The 16,039-nt window shown below is 32.4% G+C and overlaps 1 protein-coding gene across 3 annotated transcripts in view; it reads right to left on the bottom strand.

Moving 5' to 3' along the window:
* The window catches only part of LOC113521031 (Ig-like and fibronectin type-III domain-containing protein 1), a 252,947-nt gene that overhangs the window by 29,225 nt on the left and 207,683 nt on the right, over window positions 1–16,039 (bottom strand). For all 3 annotated transcript variants that reach the window (XM_052895159.1, XM_052895161.1, XM_031908880.2), the window contains 4 exons: window positions 7,399–7,659; window positions 2,864–3,010; window positions 1,585–1,810; window positions 352–524 (listed from right to left, as the gene is read on the bottom strand). In XM_052895159.1, the coding sequence (XP_052751119.1) occupies window positions 352–524; window positions 1,585–1,810; window positions 2,864–3,010; window positions 7,399–7,659 (807 nt within the window). The remainder of the gene's footprint in view (window positions 1–351; window positions 525–1,584; window positions 1,811–2,863; window positions 3,011–7,398; window positions 7,660–16,039) is intronic.

The raw sequence follows: 16,039 nt of genomic DNA, 5'->3' as shown, positions 1-16,039 counted from the left end.
CAAGCCAGATAATCTGACCTCATCTCACCCTTGATACTTTATCAGTGTAAATTAATGACGCAGGTGAAGTTGCCATTTCATTTGTTAAAAATATATTAGAATGCATGCTTTGACGTTAAGGCTTCGTTTATCATCATCATCATCATCATCATCATATCAGCTGTTAACTATCCACTGTTGAACATAGACTTCCATAAGAAACAGTGTCGACCCAGAAAACTGTGGGTCGATTAGAGGTCTTTCTGATCACTGAAGTCAATACCCAAGCATTTTTCTACTTTCACATTATTTATAACTTATTGTATATAGTACCAATGTTTTTGGTAAATATTTAAGTATCTAAGAAATTACCAATGCCTTCCACAATGCAGGCCAAAGTCTTCTCCATATAAGATGCGCAGGAGTAGTGTGTCTTAATATTGTCTGTGACTGGTGTGAACTCCCCTCGACACACGTCTTGGCAAATATCCGGTACGCGTTCTTGGACACAGCATGGTACGTGGTTCCGTCCGTCTGCCATACACCTGGGTTAATGAATGGGAAAGATTAATACATAATATTATAATTTTATGTACTAGCTGTATCCTGTGAATTCGCCCATGTGAATTAGTACATAGTATATTGCATAGAGAAGTATTTACAGCGAGAAATATACTGAGTAGGCGATTTTTTGACAAGGAATTATATGTTTTATATTGAGCACATTTGTTTTATATAAGTTTGGTAATGTTCACTATATTATATGTAGTACTCATGTCTGCTTCACGTGTGTGGGTGCCTCGGATAGATGATTCTATACTTCTTGCGCTATTTGTTTGAGGCAAGCATTGTCAAATTTTGTAAATTGTGTCTATTGGTGAAAACCTATAGGTGGCTTCATTGCTGTTATCTTATAGTTATTTATTTATATAAATAAGTTTTAGTTTTCCTGTTACAAATATATAAATAAAGTATCCTATATGTTAATTTAGAATATAACCTATCTGTGTACCATATTTCATTCAAACTCGTTCATTTGTTTTTGCGTGATAGAGTAACAAACATCCATCTGTCCTTTAGCAAACTTCTTTTTCTTTTCTCTCTTCTTCCGCATAAAGTATTATAAAATAATAGTAGAATTACGTATATAGGTGAAGTTTATATCGTGAACTTTTTTTCGAAAAAAAAAATGTTGAAGATCCTATACTTATTTGATAGTTGAACGCTTTGCCTTAATACAGAGACTCAAATGGTGTACTACTGTAATGTTGCTTACCTGGGTGAGTGTATTGGAAGACTGTAAAGGTCACCCAGTTGATCCAAAAATTAAGTAAATATTAATAAATTTCCATAATAAGTGTTTTTGCTGTCAAGCTATTGTTATTGTACGGTTGTTTCGGTTTGAAGTTTTGGGATATGGTAGTGATTTTACAGGGTATGGAGGCATACCACTTTAATTAAGTTCATAGCAATAGTAATGTATGTAGGGTACTATGAGTATTACATTGTATCCTGTAGTGTCCATGGTGCTGCTCACGTCTATAAACTAGGGTTATCACTTTTCGTCGGTTAACTGGCTATTTAAGCTGCCTAAAGAAATCTTACTTGACAATAGCGGGGAAGTCGGGCTGACACGTCTCTGGGTCTTGTCCGGTTCCTTCTAGAATTGTCTGTATACTGCAGAAGCCTAAGCAGGCGCTGCTAATGTTCGCAGCTAAACAGCAATCCGTGTAGTTGTGTGACAGAGCCAACGACGACGGCGTCGGTGCGTTGGCTGAGTAACTGTCTGTTACATTTTGCTGCTCTGGTGGCGTAAGCCCTCGGGATATCACTACAAAATAAAAAAAAATATGTTTAAAAATATAAAAACACTGTATTAAAGTCAGCTGACAGGGGTAAGAAATTGTTAGTAATGGTTAGAGGCCCCATTGATATCAGGTCGAAAAGTCTACGCAGTTCCTGCTGTAAACCATTGTGATGAATTGTACCACAATCATTCATCAATCTATATATATATATATATATATATATATATATATATATATATATATATATATATATATATATATATATATATATATATATATATATATATATATATATTTTTTTAAATAGATGTATGGCTGTGTTTAGGTTTGAAGGGTGGGATATGGCAGTGAATTTAAAGGGTACAGAGAAATAACACCTGAGCCCTCAGGAATGGCAACGCATGGGGGGTATCATGGACGAAACAGTATATTCTGTTATGTGCATGGTACTGCTCATGTCTATAGGCGATGGGTACCACTTTCAGCAGGTGGGCCGTTAACTTGTTTTCCATTTTAAGTTGCATAAAAAAAATGTTTACTTTGTCTATTGTTTTTGTTATTTTGTTTTGTGAGCTATAAAATTAAATAAATGTCATTTTTGTTTTGTTCTTTCTGCATTTAATACTAACTGTATTGCTGTATAAATTAGTAGACAAAGGATCCTGATTGCTATATGTTAGTTTATGGTTATAATCTTTTTTTTTTGTTGAATTTCATTCAAATCCATTCAAAATTGTGAATGAGTATCGATATGCAAACATACAAATGTTGTGGATCTATCCAAATTTATTTGTGGTATTAGTGGCCTTTTACGTAACTAAGATAGTTTAGAAATTATTAACACTAGAGGGAGCCAAACTCACACGAGTATACTAATACCAATACTAATTGGTATTAGTTTTGGTATCGGTATCGGTATCGATATTGGTATTGATATTGGTATTAGTATTGGTATCGGTATTGGTATCGGTATCGGTGTTGGTATTAGTATCGGTGTTGGTATCAGTATCGGTATTAGTTTTAGTATTAATGGTAGAAATAGGATTAGTAATTATGGATTTTGAATCAATATTTACCAGTCAACCTATGGAAGCTTTTTACGGGCGGCTCAGTGTTCAGTTCACACGTATAGAGGCCGGCGTCCGAAGCCTTCACCGACTTGATGACGAGCGCCCACACGTCGCCACCCTTCATGATGCCTGGACCTTGGAGCGGTTCGTCGGCTGAAACAAGATTTACGTGATACTTATTTATTCTTTATTGTACAATAAAATTTGTATGGCGCTTTTTATCAGATAACCATTAGGTTAAAACAAAAAGCGCTTGAGGGTAGTAGTTGCGAATATAAATTATAATAAAAAATAATTATCTATGATTTTAAATTGACATAATAATAAATAACTTACCTAATAAAATTATAAATACCAGTACTGTCTAATAAAGAGATCTATCTATCTACATGGTATATTGTTAAACATTTCGAAAAAAAAAGCAACAGCTGAGTTTCTTGCTTGTTCTTGGCTGAAATTGCGTTCCGAATGGGCGGTAATGAAAAAATGACTATTCAAAAATGCTTAAATGTAAGTTTACTTGAATAAATTTCTTTTTTCTTTCTTACGTATATAACTTCATTTGTTAATTTTGCTGCGTTAGTCGTAATTGTTTTTATGAAGCTATTAGGTAATGGCAAAGAAGTTGACAGCCCATTTGATACAACATTAAGCATGTTGTATCAAATGGGCTGTCAACTTGTTTGCCATTACCTAATAGCTTATTTATTTTTTAAGAATAAATATTAATTAAGCAAATAACAGTATATATAAGCATTTATAAACAGTATTTTTTTATGATTAATAAGAACTGGCAAGATATAAAACAGTTGCTTTTTTTAAACAAAATTTGATTACACAATTATAAATTTAAACAATAAGTATATGAATTAGTAATTAACAAATTTTTTTATAAAACCTCTTAGTCGTTATTTAAATAAACCTAGGAGTACTTTCTTATTGTTCTATTGTTATTTTGACGTCAGTTTTGGATGGTTGTTCTTTGTTTGTGTGTGAAACAATAGAATTTACAGGCGAATAAAGGTAGCTAAGATTCCCAGTGGAGCCTACACTAAGATTACGTTCTATCGTGGAGTCTATCTCTGCCAAGGTTTTTAAAATATTAAAAATACGTATTAAATTTAAAAATGTGGCTGCTTGCTGAATGAACTGTTATTATTATTAAGCTGCATAAAAAGTTATCTGCTATCGGAAAAGACTTACAGAAAGTTTTAGTTGCCCGCCTGATTCGAACTCTTGACTTTTGTGTATAACTCGGTGTGGTACACCACTGAGCCACGACGCCTTCGATAAACGATTTTTTATATCGATTCGATTTCCCTCCATAATGTATTCTAGTATAACGTAATACAGTCTCTTTTTGTCCAATAGCATGGCGCTTTGACGGCGCGAATATTGCCAACGCCCGCGGCGACGCGGCGACGGCACAAAGGCATTTTATCCGCTGTTACCACTATTTCTCAATTTTGTAACAGTTTTTTTTTAATACAAAACGAATTTGCTTTACCCGACTATTGACTAAAGGAGGGTAATGGGTTTGGGTATACGGTGATATAGCGATCGATCCATAATAATTCATACAACGAAATGTTACTTCAATAAAAATGTGTTTTTTTTTAAAGGAATATCAGCCGAAGAATTCCAAATATAGGTTTAAAATTTTGAGTCACTTTAACTTCCCATTCGTGTTTCAACCGTGAAGCAGTTATGTTTGCATGGCTGTGTTTCGGTTTGAAGGATGGGATATGGCGTGAATTTACAGGGTACAGAGGAATAACACCTGAGTCCTCAGGAATGGCGACGCATGGGGGGTATCATGGGCGAAACAGTATACTCTGTTATGTCCATGGTATTGCTCATGTCTATAGGCAACGGTTACCACTTTCCATCAGGTAGGCCGTCAGCTTGTTTGCCATTCTAAGTTGTATAAAAAAAATGTACTTTGGAAACAAACACAAAAACACATACATACACAAACACAAGCACACCTGCAATGCAGTTGGTGTTGTGGGTGATCATGGGCGGCGGTAGTCACTTATCATCAGGTGAGCCGCATGCTCGTTTGCCTCTTGTAAAAAAACACACACAGACACACTCACGCACGCAAACGCACACAGTAACACATCTGCACACACTAACGCACTCGCACAGGCTAAAGCCCACGCAAACACACACACACACACACATACAGACACATACAAACAATTAATGACGAGATTCTTCATAGATAATTTAGTTAGATCTATCTATCTATCCTATTTAAGAGCTGCGCTCTTGTCGGTGGAGCTCTTGCCACTCACTACGATTTTCAGCGAGTCTCTTCACCTCTTGATACGACACGACACCAACTCCTTCCTTGATATGCCTTATGTTACTATGCCTTGGTCTCTCTCTTCCCTTCCGTCCTTCTTTTTTAGTTAGATAGCAACATTAAATTGGAAATATTTAGAAAAGTTTCAAATTTGAATTTAGAATTGCGTGTTGTCATGTAGATTTGTGTAGATTGCTTTGTAACAAATTTTCGTTCACTACAAAACGGCAGCTTCAATTGTTACAAATGTTGTTATGGGATTAATATAGTAGTAAACTCTAGAAGGATCCGTCCAGAATTTGCAAATGAAACGAGTAACATGCTCACATAAAAAAAAAAACAGATAAAGAGAGAACCACCTTTCGGAATCGAAATTTGTACATCTCTCTAAAAATTCCAGACAGTTTTTCGTAGTGCTTTTGTTCCGAAGTCAGCCATGGCCCGACCTTTGTGAGAAGTTCAAAGCGATACAAATTAAAGAGATTCGCTTGTGATATCGCTCTGGTGAGCACAATATAGTACGAATAACTAGGCACATAGTCTGCATTTGTAAACTTATATACGTTGACTAATAAGGTATCGAGAGGTGGATCGTAAACAAAGAGTTAAATAAACGTACCTACATATAAAATTTTTATTTTTTTGCAATATTTTTTAATAACTTCGTGACACTACACTTTTTCATTGCCACAGCACACACACACACACGCACAACCATATATAAATATAAATCATCCCTGTAAATGACTCTCGACGGAGATATATGGAGACGCCTGCCCTCTGGTGTGGACGCCATGCAACCAGTGTGAATTTGACGCGGGAAAACAAACATCGACCTGCAGCACGACAGTTTTTGAAAATAGGTGCAAATAACAAAACAAAAAAAATCTTCTGTTAATTTGGGGTAAGTTTAGGTATTATTTATTATTTTTATTGTTTATTTTCGTGTACACATAAATCGTAAATAAAGATAACGCGAATTACAGGAGCCCTGAACTAGCAACCTAAGTGTGAGATAAAGTAGGCGATGAAAGTCAATGTTCTACCGAAATTCCTTTATATAATATAAATAGGTGCATACTACTCTCCAAAGGTGAGCCTGGAAGAGATTGCTCTTAGTGATAATGCCCCCATTGTTTTCTCAGTGTAGTATTTTCTTGTAATTGTTTGTAGTTATAATAAGTTTACTATGGTAATCTTATGGAGGAAACAATAAAGAGTATCTATCTATCTATCTATTTAGTATGCCTATATTAAGAATTCCGTACTTCAAAGGTAAAATGGACTATTAGTTTGAGGTTAACGAGAGAATAATCTCTTTTAATAGTCAAGTACAAGTATTTAAATTATTTTTTATTTGAAAATAAATAGAACATACATAGCTTAAGATCTCGGCACTGGATTCGGTAGGTATTAAACTTTTTAATGAATCTTGGTTTAAAAGAAAGATGAGTGAATATATAATGCAATACACGCACTGAGGTTATCTGTTTTCAGTTAGTAGAATTGCCAAGTAAAAATAGTTAAAAAAAATTGTAATTTGGTTAACTTAACATTTCTTTTGATAAGATTGTTCAAATAAAAGTTTATTAATTTTTCTATACGACGATATAGGGTTGCTTTCAAAAAAATTGGAACAAGTAAGGGTTGCCTGCCATTCTAGTTTGCGGATAACTGAGAGCAGGAAATCCGGGGGTATTTTATTATATTTTCCCTCATCTTTAATTCAAACCAAGTTTCATTAAATAGTTTTATAAATGCAGAACTCAGGAGCGCAGTTTCGTAGCCATATTTGATTTAAAATATTTGAATTTAGAATGGTGTCATGGACGCTACAGTGTACTCTGCGATGTCTATGGTGGTGCCCATGATTATTAGGATTATCACTTTCTATCTACCAACCGTACCATACCATCACTCTACAATCAGTTGGCCACTTAGAATATAAAAAAAAAACTGGCCTAATTGTTTGTCAAAAAAGTCGTTACACAAAAAAGATGTATCAGCTCTTGTCCACTGTAAAACATAGCCCCCTCAACCCATATTGGTGGGTTTTGCCAGTAGTTGCCACGCTTGGCAACCGCAGTTAGCCTTTGGTGATGTTTAAACGACGCTGCTGCCTCGACCATTAAGTTCTCTTAATCGTATTTTACGACCCTCAGGAATGGAAGATATTACGTAACATAAAACAAAAAAAAAGAAGTGAATTGTAAAGTTGCGTGATACTCACTGTCATCATGCAGGACGTGTACCCTCTCGTCCCTGGTGACTTTGACTCCCCCAGCGGTTAGGAGCTGCCGGTCACTCGCCCGCTTCCACAGTACCGGTTTGCCCCTGGCCCCCAGCACCACGCACGTAAGGAGAGCGTCCTCTCCGCTCCTGACCGTGACACCACTGCTGGGAGCTCTCATCCATGTCTCCTTTGGATCCTCGTCTTCTTGTGAACTCCCCGTTGATGCGCTGGCGCTTTCTACCGATTCACTTTTTGTATCTGCAAAAAAAACATTATTATTAATATATATCTTCAAATATATATATATATATATATATATATATATATATATATTATATATATATATAAATATTATATATATATATATATATATATATATATATATATATATATATTTAAATATATCATAAAATATAATTTATATGTACCTTTTTTTTAATGAGTGATAATGGAATGGTAACCCCCCCCCCATCTCACCTGCGCTATCGGTATACACCGGTGGGGCACCAGTGAAGGATGATAGGTGAGGATAAAGCAGGTTAGTTAGCCCATCGTGACGAATTCAACAAGAATTGTTCACGATGGTTTCCAGGGAGAACCACGTCGAGGTCGACCTAATAGGGCATATTGCTAGCAATGAGATTCTCAAACTCCATTGCCAACAATCCCTTTCCCCCCAATTTATATGTATCAAGCAGGTCAAGAAAAAAGTGTCGTATCAAGAGGTGAAGGGACTCGCTGAAAATCGTAGTGAGTGGCAAGAGCTCCACTGACAAGAGCACTGCTTACTATAAAAAATATTTTACAGTCATGATTATATTTTTTCTTTGACGTCTCTTGAGTTAAAGAAGAGGAGGGAGAGCCTATTTCCAGCAGTGGACAATCAACGACTGAAATGTTACGGTGTATTAAAAATAATTTAAATAGTACGATTTTTACGGAGGTCCAGTTTGGAGGGACTTTTTCCCTTTTGCTCCGATTTAAAACATTCAACTATTCAAAAAGATCCCCAATATTCCAAATTGATATAAGTACTCACTTCTTACTGTCCAACTGCTGTCATACTTCAAAAGCCTTTGTGGGATTTAAAAGCCTGACCCAACCGCAGCGCCGGTAAAAAGGTCATCGGTACCCTACGTAGGCCCGCACTACGAATATAAATGTCAAAAAGCGAATTTTGAGGCGCGGCGTCAGTTGCTCACGAACGGCGAGGGAGCGTTTTAGCGAAGGAGTGAATTCACTTTTTGTGAATGTCCTTTGAGACTTCGACATTTTATCTAATATAAGCGAATACTTATGGATTCTACTCTTAGATTTTTGTTTTTGTCTAAATGTTAAAAGAAAGCTACGAGCGTTCTGTCAATTTGGTTATTCAAGGAAAACGTAACACACTAGCAGCCCACTTCACCTTCGCACGGTTTTTCTTATTTGAAAATAAAATATAGCCTGTATTACTTGCCGGTAATGTAATTTTCGATAAATGAAGAAATTTTCAAAATCAGCTTAGTTATTTTTGAGGTTATTTATTACAAACAAACTTACAAAAAATCAAGTCCTTCCTCTTTGTTTAGCTCAAGTACAGATTATCAATGATTATTTTAAACAATATTTTAGAATTAGTATTTTAGAATTTTCTGTCCAAAAATTGTACCACAAATAATTATTAGTTTTAAACTTTAGCGGTGTGTATACATATTTTAAATATACAATCGGGTGTTAACGCGATGTAAAAGCTTTTACAGGGAATCGTTGGCAATAAAGAAGCTAATATGTAGGTAATATTTACCTGTAAAAGCTTTTATATCGCGTTAAGTCCTGATTGTGTATTTAAAATAATTATTATATGGTACATAACAAATTATTTTTCCTATTAATACTATAAATGCGAAAGTGTAACGATGGATGGATGGATGTTTGTTACTCTTTCATGTAAAAACTACTGAACAGATTTAAATAAAATTTGATGCACGGATAGGTTATATCCTAACTTAGTATATAAGATACTTTATATATCGATTTACGCGGGCGAAGTTACGGGATATAGCTAGTTTTCAATGAATCTTGTAAATTAGGCATAAGTGATTTTTATTGACTAGCAAAATACCATAATTATCGACGTGACAGTAATGGTTATTATGGGTTGTATTCACTTTTAATTAAAAATACTAATAATAGTATACAATAGTAGTAAGTTAAAATAACAATTTTGTTCTTCACTATGGCAACTCTTAACTCTCTCTTTCGTCTTCTTGAAACTGTCGTACTGTCTAAAATTAATTGCTTTCATAAAATTAGAAATTTATCTATAATTTATCAGTATTCGAGCGAACAAAATATATTTATTATATATTCCAATAATATAGTCTATGGTAGACTAGATTTCCAATGGCAACAATTGTAGTAAGTCTGGTAGCCAGCTCTTGATTTTAGCTTAGGGCGCTAGACATTTATTTTTAGAATAATAGCGAGTCAAGATTAAATTGGTAAGTCTTTTTTTATTTATAGGTCGTTTCTTTTATTTTGTAATAAAAATATAAATTTTCAATACAGTTCACTATTAAAATATCTTTTCGTAAACGAAGGAAATTCATAGACTTTTATCTTATATTTCTTTAAAAAATTTGAGAAAATTCAATAAGAAAATATTTAGTGTCAATGTACTCGTATCAGGCAGTTATGTAAGTAAACAAATGTATCAAAAAGGTTAATAATAAATAATACACATTAAAATTAATATCAAATAACTTTAAATGAAGAAATCTTAAGAAATTATTTCTAGTTATTTGTATAGAAGCCGATTATTTCTGTATATTTAATTTTTTTTATTTCATTTATTTATATCTACACTTATCACTATTTTTACAGGTATTATAACCTAATACAATAGTGTTTGGGAGGATAAGGAATTGTTAGTAATGGAGACTAAAAATTTCATTGCTAGCAATATTCCCAACCAGGTCGACCTCCTCGTGGTTCCCCCTGGAAACTATCATGGTTAATTCCTGATGAATTCATCATGATAGGCTAACTGACCTGTTTTCATTCTCATCTATCACCCTTCACTGGTGCTCCGCCAGCGTATCCCGTTAGCGCAGGCGGGGTTACCATTCCATTATCACCCATTAAAAAAATACAATAGTGTAATTGTGTTAATTACGTAGCAATATACTCGTAAATCTATGTACATACATACACATTATGTACATAGATACACATACACACACATTCATACACATTATATATTAATTATATAAATTAAAAAATATATTTAATTAATATATTCTACACAATAATTTATATATTTTATTATCCAATACAATCCGAATTGTATTGTAATAGTTTGATTTAATAGTTTAATTGGTAAGTCTTTTTTTATTTATAGGTCTTTTCTTTTATTTTGTAATAAAAATATAAATTTTCAATACATTTCACTATTAAAATTCGTTTCGTAAACGAAGGAAATTCATAGACTTTTATCTTATATTTCTTTAAAAAAATTGAGAAAATTCAATAAGAAAATATTCAGTGTTAATGTATCAGGCAGTTATGTAAGTAAACAAATTTTTTTATTTTTTTTATTTATTTATTTATTTATTTAACAAAGTATGTTTGTATTAGCCCAGAATTTATCATTGCCTCCTACACTAGGCTGAGCCTGTCCTGTAGGAAGCAGTACTCGTGTTATCATATACATGCATATAGATATTAAACATAGGCTTTTTAGCAGTACTCACAATTGTGTAACTAATCTGTATAATACAATTATTTTATTTATTTATTTTGTCTTTCTCTCACCACCAATACACATGTATAAATAAGTATTATGAATGAGTGTGTGTGCATGCGTGTGTGTGTGGTGTGTGTCTCTCTGTGTATCAAAAAGGTCAATAATACACATTAAAATTAATATTAAATAACTTTAAATGAAGAAATCTTAAGAAATTATTTCTAGTTATTTGTATAGAAGCCGATTATTTCTGTATATTTAATTTTTTTTATTTCATTTATTTATATCTACACTTATCACTATTTTTACAGGTATTATAACCTAATACAATAGTGTTTGGGAGGATAAGGAATTGTTAGTAATGGAGACTAAAAATTTCATTGCTAGCATTATTCCCAACCAGGTCGACCTCCTCGTGGTTCCCCCTGGAAACTATCATGGTTAATTCCTGATGAATTCATCATGATAGGCTAACTGACCTGTTTTCATTCTCATCTATTACCCTTCACTGGTGCTCCGCCAGCGTATCCCGTTAGCGCAGGCGGGGTTACCATTCCATTATCACCCATTAAAAAAAATACAATAGTGTAATTGTGTTAATTACGTAACAATATACTCGTAAATCTATGTACATACACACACATTATGTACATAGATACACATACACACACATTCATACACATTATATATTAATTATATAAATTAAAAAATATATTTAATTAATATATTCTACACAATAATTTATATATTTTATTATCCAATACAATCCGAATTGTATTGTAATAGTTTGATTTAATAGTTTAATTGGTAAGTCTTTTTTTATTTATAGGTCTTTTCTTTTATTTTGTAATAAAAATATAAATTTTCAATACATTTCACTATTAAAATTCGTTTCGTAAACGAAGGAAATTCATAGACTTTTATCTTATATTTCTTTAAAAAAATTGAGAAAATTCAATAAGAAAATATTCAGTGTTAATGTATCAGGCAGTTATGTAAGTAAACAAATGTATCAAAAAGGTCAATAATACACATTAAAATTAATATTAAATAACTTTAAATGAACAAATCTTAAGAAATTATTTCTAGATATTTGTATAAAAGGCGATTCATTCTGTATATTTAATTTTTTTCTATTTTATATGTTTATATCTAAATTTATCACTATTTTTATAGGTGTTATAACCTAATACAATAGTGTAATTCTGTTAATTACGTAATAATATACTCGTATATCTATGTACATACACACACATTATGTACATAAATACACATACACACACATTCATACACATTATATATTAATTACATAAATAAAAAAAAAATTAATTAATATATTCTACACAATAATTTATATATTTTATTATCCAATACAATCCGAATTGTATTGTAATAGTTTGATATAGTTATGCTTTGAGTGAGTTGGTACTGATGCTTTTTCCCCTCTGGCGGCGATCAATACGAAAGACATTTTGTCTTTACTTTACGACAATAGATATCAGATCGATCAAAGTAGTTGCTTAGTAGAAAGTTTTATACCTCACATGTTCCCTTTCTAATAGTTATTCCCAATGTGACTTTTGACAGGGGAACATAGATCTTGTGATCTTGTTTATCTCAAACTAAAATAACACATTTTCTGATCTCTCCACAAATTGCAATTATATTTAAAGATAACATATTTTTTTAATCCCTTTTGTTAATTAGATTACAATATTATTATTATAAGTTTATTTTAGATAATCAGCAAAAGAGATGGAAATGTGAAATGTAATAGAAATGTGATTTTACAGGAAGCAATTATCATTAATTTTTGTTAAAGTATTTGGTTAAAATCAAAATGCAAATTTGAATTACCTCTGTAAATAATAAGGGTACATTTTTTTAAATGTATTTATATAGTTACCACGTATTGGCAAATCACTCTATTACTATTCGGTGTATTTCTTCTGAAATGGTTAATGATATATTAGCGTTGTGGTGTATGGCAATACCTACGCTGTCTCAAGGATATATACGTGAGGGTACATTTGTCAGAAATGTCAGTATCAATCAGTATCGCGGGAGCGACGCGCGAGGACACACGTGGAGTTTGTGCATTACGCGAGTCAATAATACGATGGTAAACGATTCTTTGTTTACTATGTTATCTTTGTCCTTGATACAGTATTTAATCTGAGTTATGTACAATAAAGATTTTCACAATACAATACAATACATATACAATAGGCATATTTATGAATTTTAAGTGATTTCCAAGAGGAATAAGTTTACAACTTTTACAATAATACAGCTATTAGTTTATATTTTCAATCGGCTTCAAAAACAAGGACGAGGTTTCCAATTCGGTTGTATTTTTTCTTGTTTGTTACTTTACAACTCTATCATTTATAAATCGATTTGAAAAATTCTTTTTTTTATCTTAAAGGATATACTTTCAAATTAATTAAATATAAATTTTATCAAAACTGATTCAGTAGTTTAGTTTTTAAATCAAAATAATTGATTTCGCCGCGAATGAAGTCGAAATTTTTTTTCTTGAATAAATTCTATTAATGGTTGTATTATATATGTTACCCGATGTCTTTGACAATTCTGAAATCAATTTTTACAATTCATTTTACAGTCGAGTTATCTCTCGTGATTTGTCACGATTTAAAGTACATATTTTGGTTACTGTATTCCGACCTCTGGATCATCGAGGAATGTTTTTACATTTAATTAATACTGTTTCTAGATATTTAACTATTTCAGTTAAAGCTTTTGTATAAGTAGGTATCGTATTATAATTTAACTGTGTTTATTTTATTGACCGCTTCATAAAACGATATAATTCAACAAGTACAATCAAATTTCCGATCACGTGCTGATCGCCTCATCAATAAGCCCGCCCGCTATCAATAAGACCCGACCCGCTAGCTCATTTGGATTCAACGGGCCCGCCGCGTCTACGGCAGCGGGATAAAGAAATCAACGCAAATTGAGCAAGCCCGCTTCAATTTTCCACATATTTTCAGGAATGAATCAATCTATATGATAACAAGTGCCAAGGAGGTTAGACCTTTGTTAAGGACTTGATAAAGATACAGTGTGTTTGGAGTTTGCGCAAAGAGTAAGTCGATCTGAATAGGATTAGTAGGGTGTGCTTTTTGGTACTAAATCAGTTTATGCATGCGCATATTATTTGTTGAACGTTGAATTGGGATATGGTTGGACATATTTTGCCCAATATGGAATGGCCAATAATTGTTGGACTACAAATTTAGTGGATGCCTTTATAATTTATCATTACACGGCCAATGATATTATCATGAAAGAAAATTAGTTTAAAAAAAAAAAAAAAAAAACTAATTTCAACCAGTTTGGCAAAACCAGTTATTTTTAAAATATAGTAATTTTAAAGCTAAATGAACAAATAGATTTTGATGAAATTTCTATTTTTTTTTTAAATTTAGAATTATAAAATCACATTTTTACACAATTATAAAATTAGTAAAGATAGGTATGATGAAATATCTATATATGTATTATTATTGTAGATTTTGGAACATTTTTCTCAATTCCTTTTTTCTGTACGTACTCATTCATATAAAGAATTTTCTTTAAAAAACATAGGACTTTACAATGATCAGATAGTAAATTAAATGCAACTATATGAAGTCTTTAATTCTTATTTTCTAAGAAAACACAAGTCCAAGGAGGTTATACATATAGTTATATAAGAGGCATGGTGCTACGCAGGATCAGTAGAGAGCGTGACACAAAGACTTGATGGAAAAAACTGAAGAGCCAAGTTATACCGTAGCATACACACGGTCACAATGGATAGTTGTTTATCTACAATAATTTTCAATTTTTCACTGCATAATTACATTTCTGTTTCACCAAAGGTTGACTGGGAGAGAATGCTGTATAGCATTAAGCCCGCCTTCTGTATCAGACATTTTTTTGTAATGTAATCAATAACGAATAAATAAATAAATATCAACACGTGTATTAAATTTAAATGTGCAGGAATTCCTTACAGCAATAAGAAAGAAAGTTGTTCTTTGGCTTCACAAGTTAGAAGGAAAATTACAAAAGGTACCTAAAAACAAATGAAACAAGGATAAAATATTACAAAATATTAGTAATATAATAAAATTGAAACCAAATGATGTCTGTACATGGAAGGTATTTAAAAAAAAATATAAGGGGGTTTCAATAAGGCCAAAAACTTTTAGACATTTTGTCTCTCTGTCTGTATATTTGTTTGGACATCACACAATAACTACTGTTATTTTTTTTTATACAACTTATAATGGCAAATAAGCTGACGGCCCACCTGATAGAAAGTGGTAACCGTCGCCTATAGACATGAGCAGTACCATGAATATAACAGAGTATGCTGTTACGCCCATGATACCACCCATGCGTTGCCCTTCTTCAGGACTCAGGTGTTATTCCTCTGTGCCCTGTAAATTCACTGTCTTATCTCACCCTTCAAACCGAAACACAGCCATGCAAACACAACTGCTTCACGGTAGAAACACGAATGGGACAGAAGTGCCCAAGCAAACGACTTTTGTACAAAGTCTCCCTCTGGTTTCCTAAAGGTCTAACTTAAAATATAGTATATATTTTATTTTGATATATATATATATATATATATATATATATATATATATATATATATATATATATATATATATATATATATATAGAAGCAGTCTATTTCATACTTTTTCCTACTTCTTTAATCCATGCGTACGAACCAGCGGTAAAAAATTAGTATAAAATAAATAATATATTGTCTGATCTTAAAAGAGAATAAATGCAGTATATAAAGTAAATAAACTAACTTATGTACTAAGTTAGGATTTTAACTACCCGTGTATCAAATTTCATTTTAATCCATTCAGTAGTTTTTGC

This window comes from Galleria mellonella, unplaced genomic scaffold (assembly GCF_026898425.1).
Source record: "Galleria mellonella isolate WM207_F2 unplaced genomic scaffold, CSIRO_AGI_GalMel_v1 utg266, whole genome shotgun sequence".
NCBI lineage: Eukaryota > Metazoa > Arthropoda > Insecta > Lepidoptera > Pyralidae > Galleria > Galleria mellonella.
Note: the sequence above shows the minus strand (reverse complement) of the source record. Positions and strands in the feature narration are given on the sequence as shown.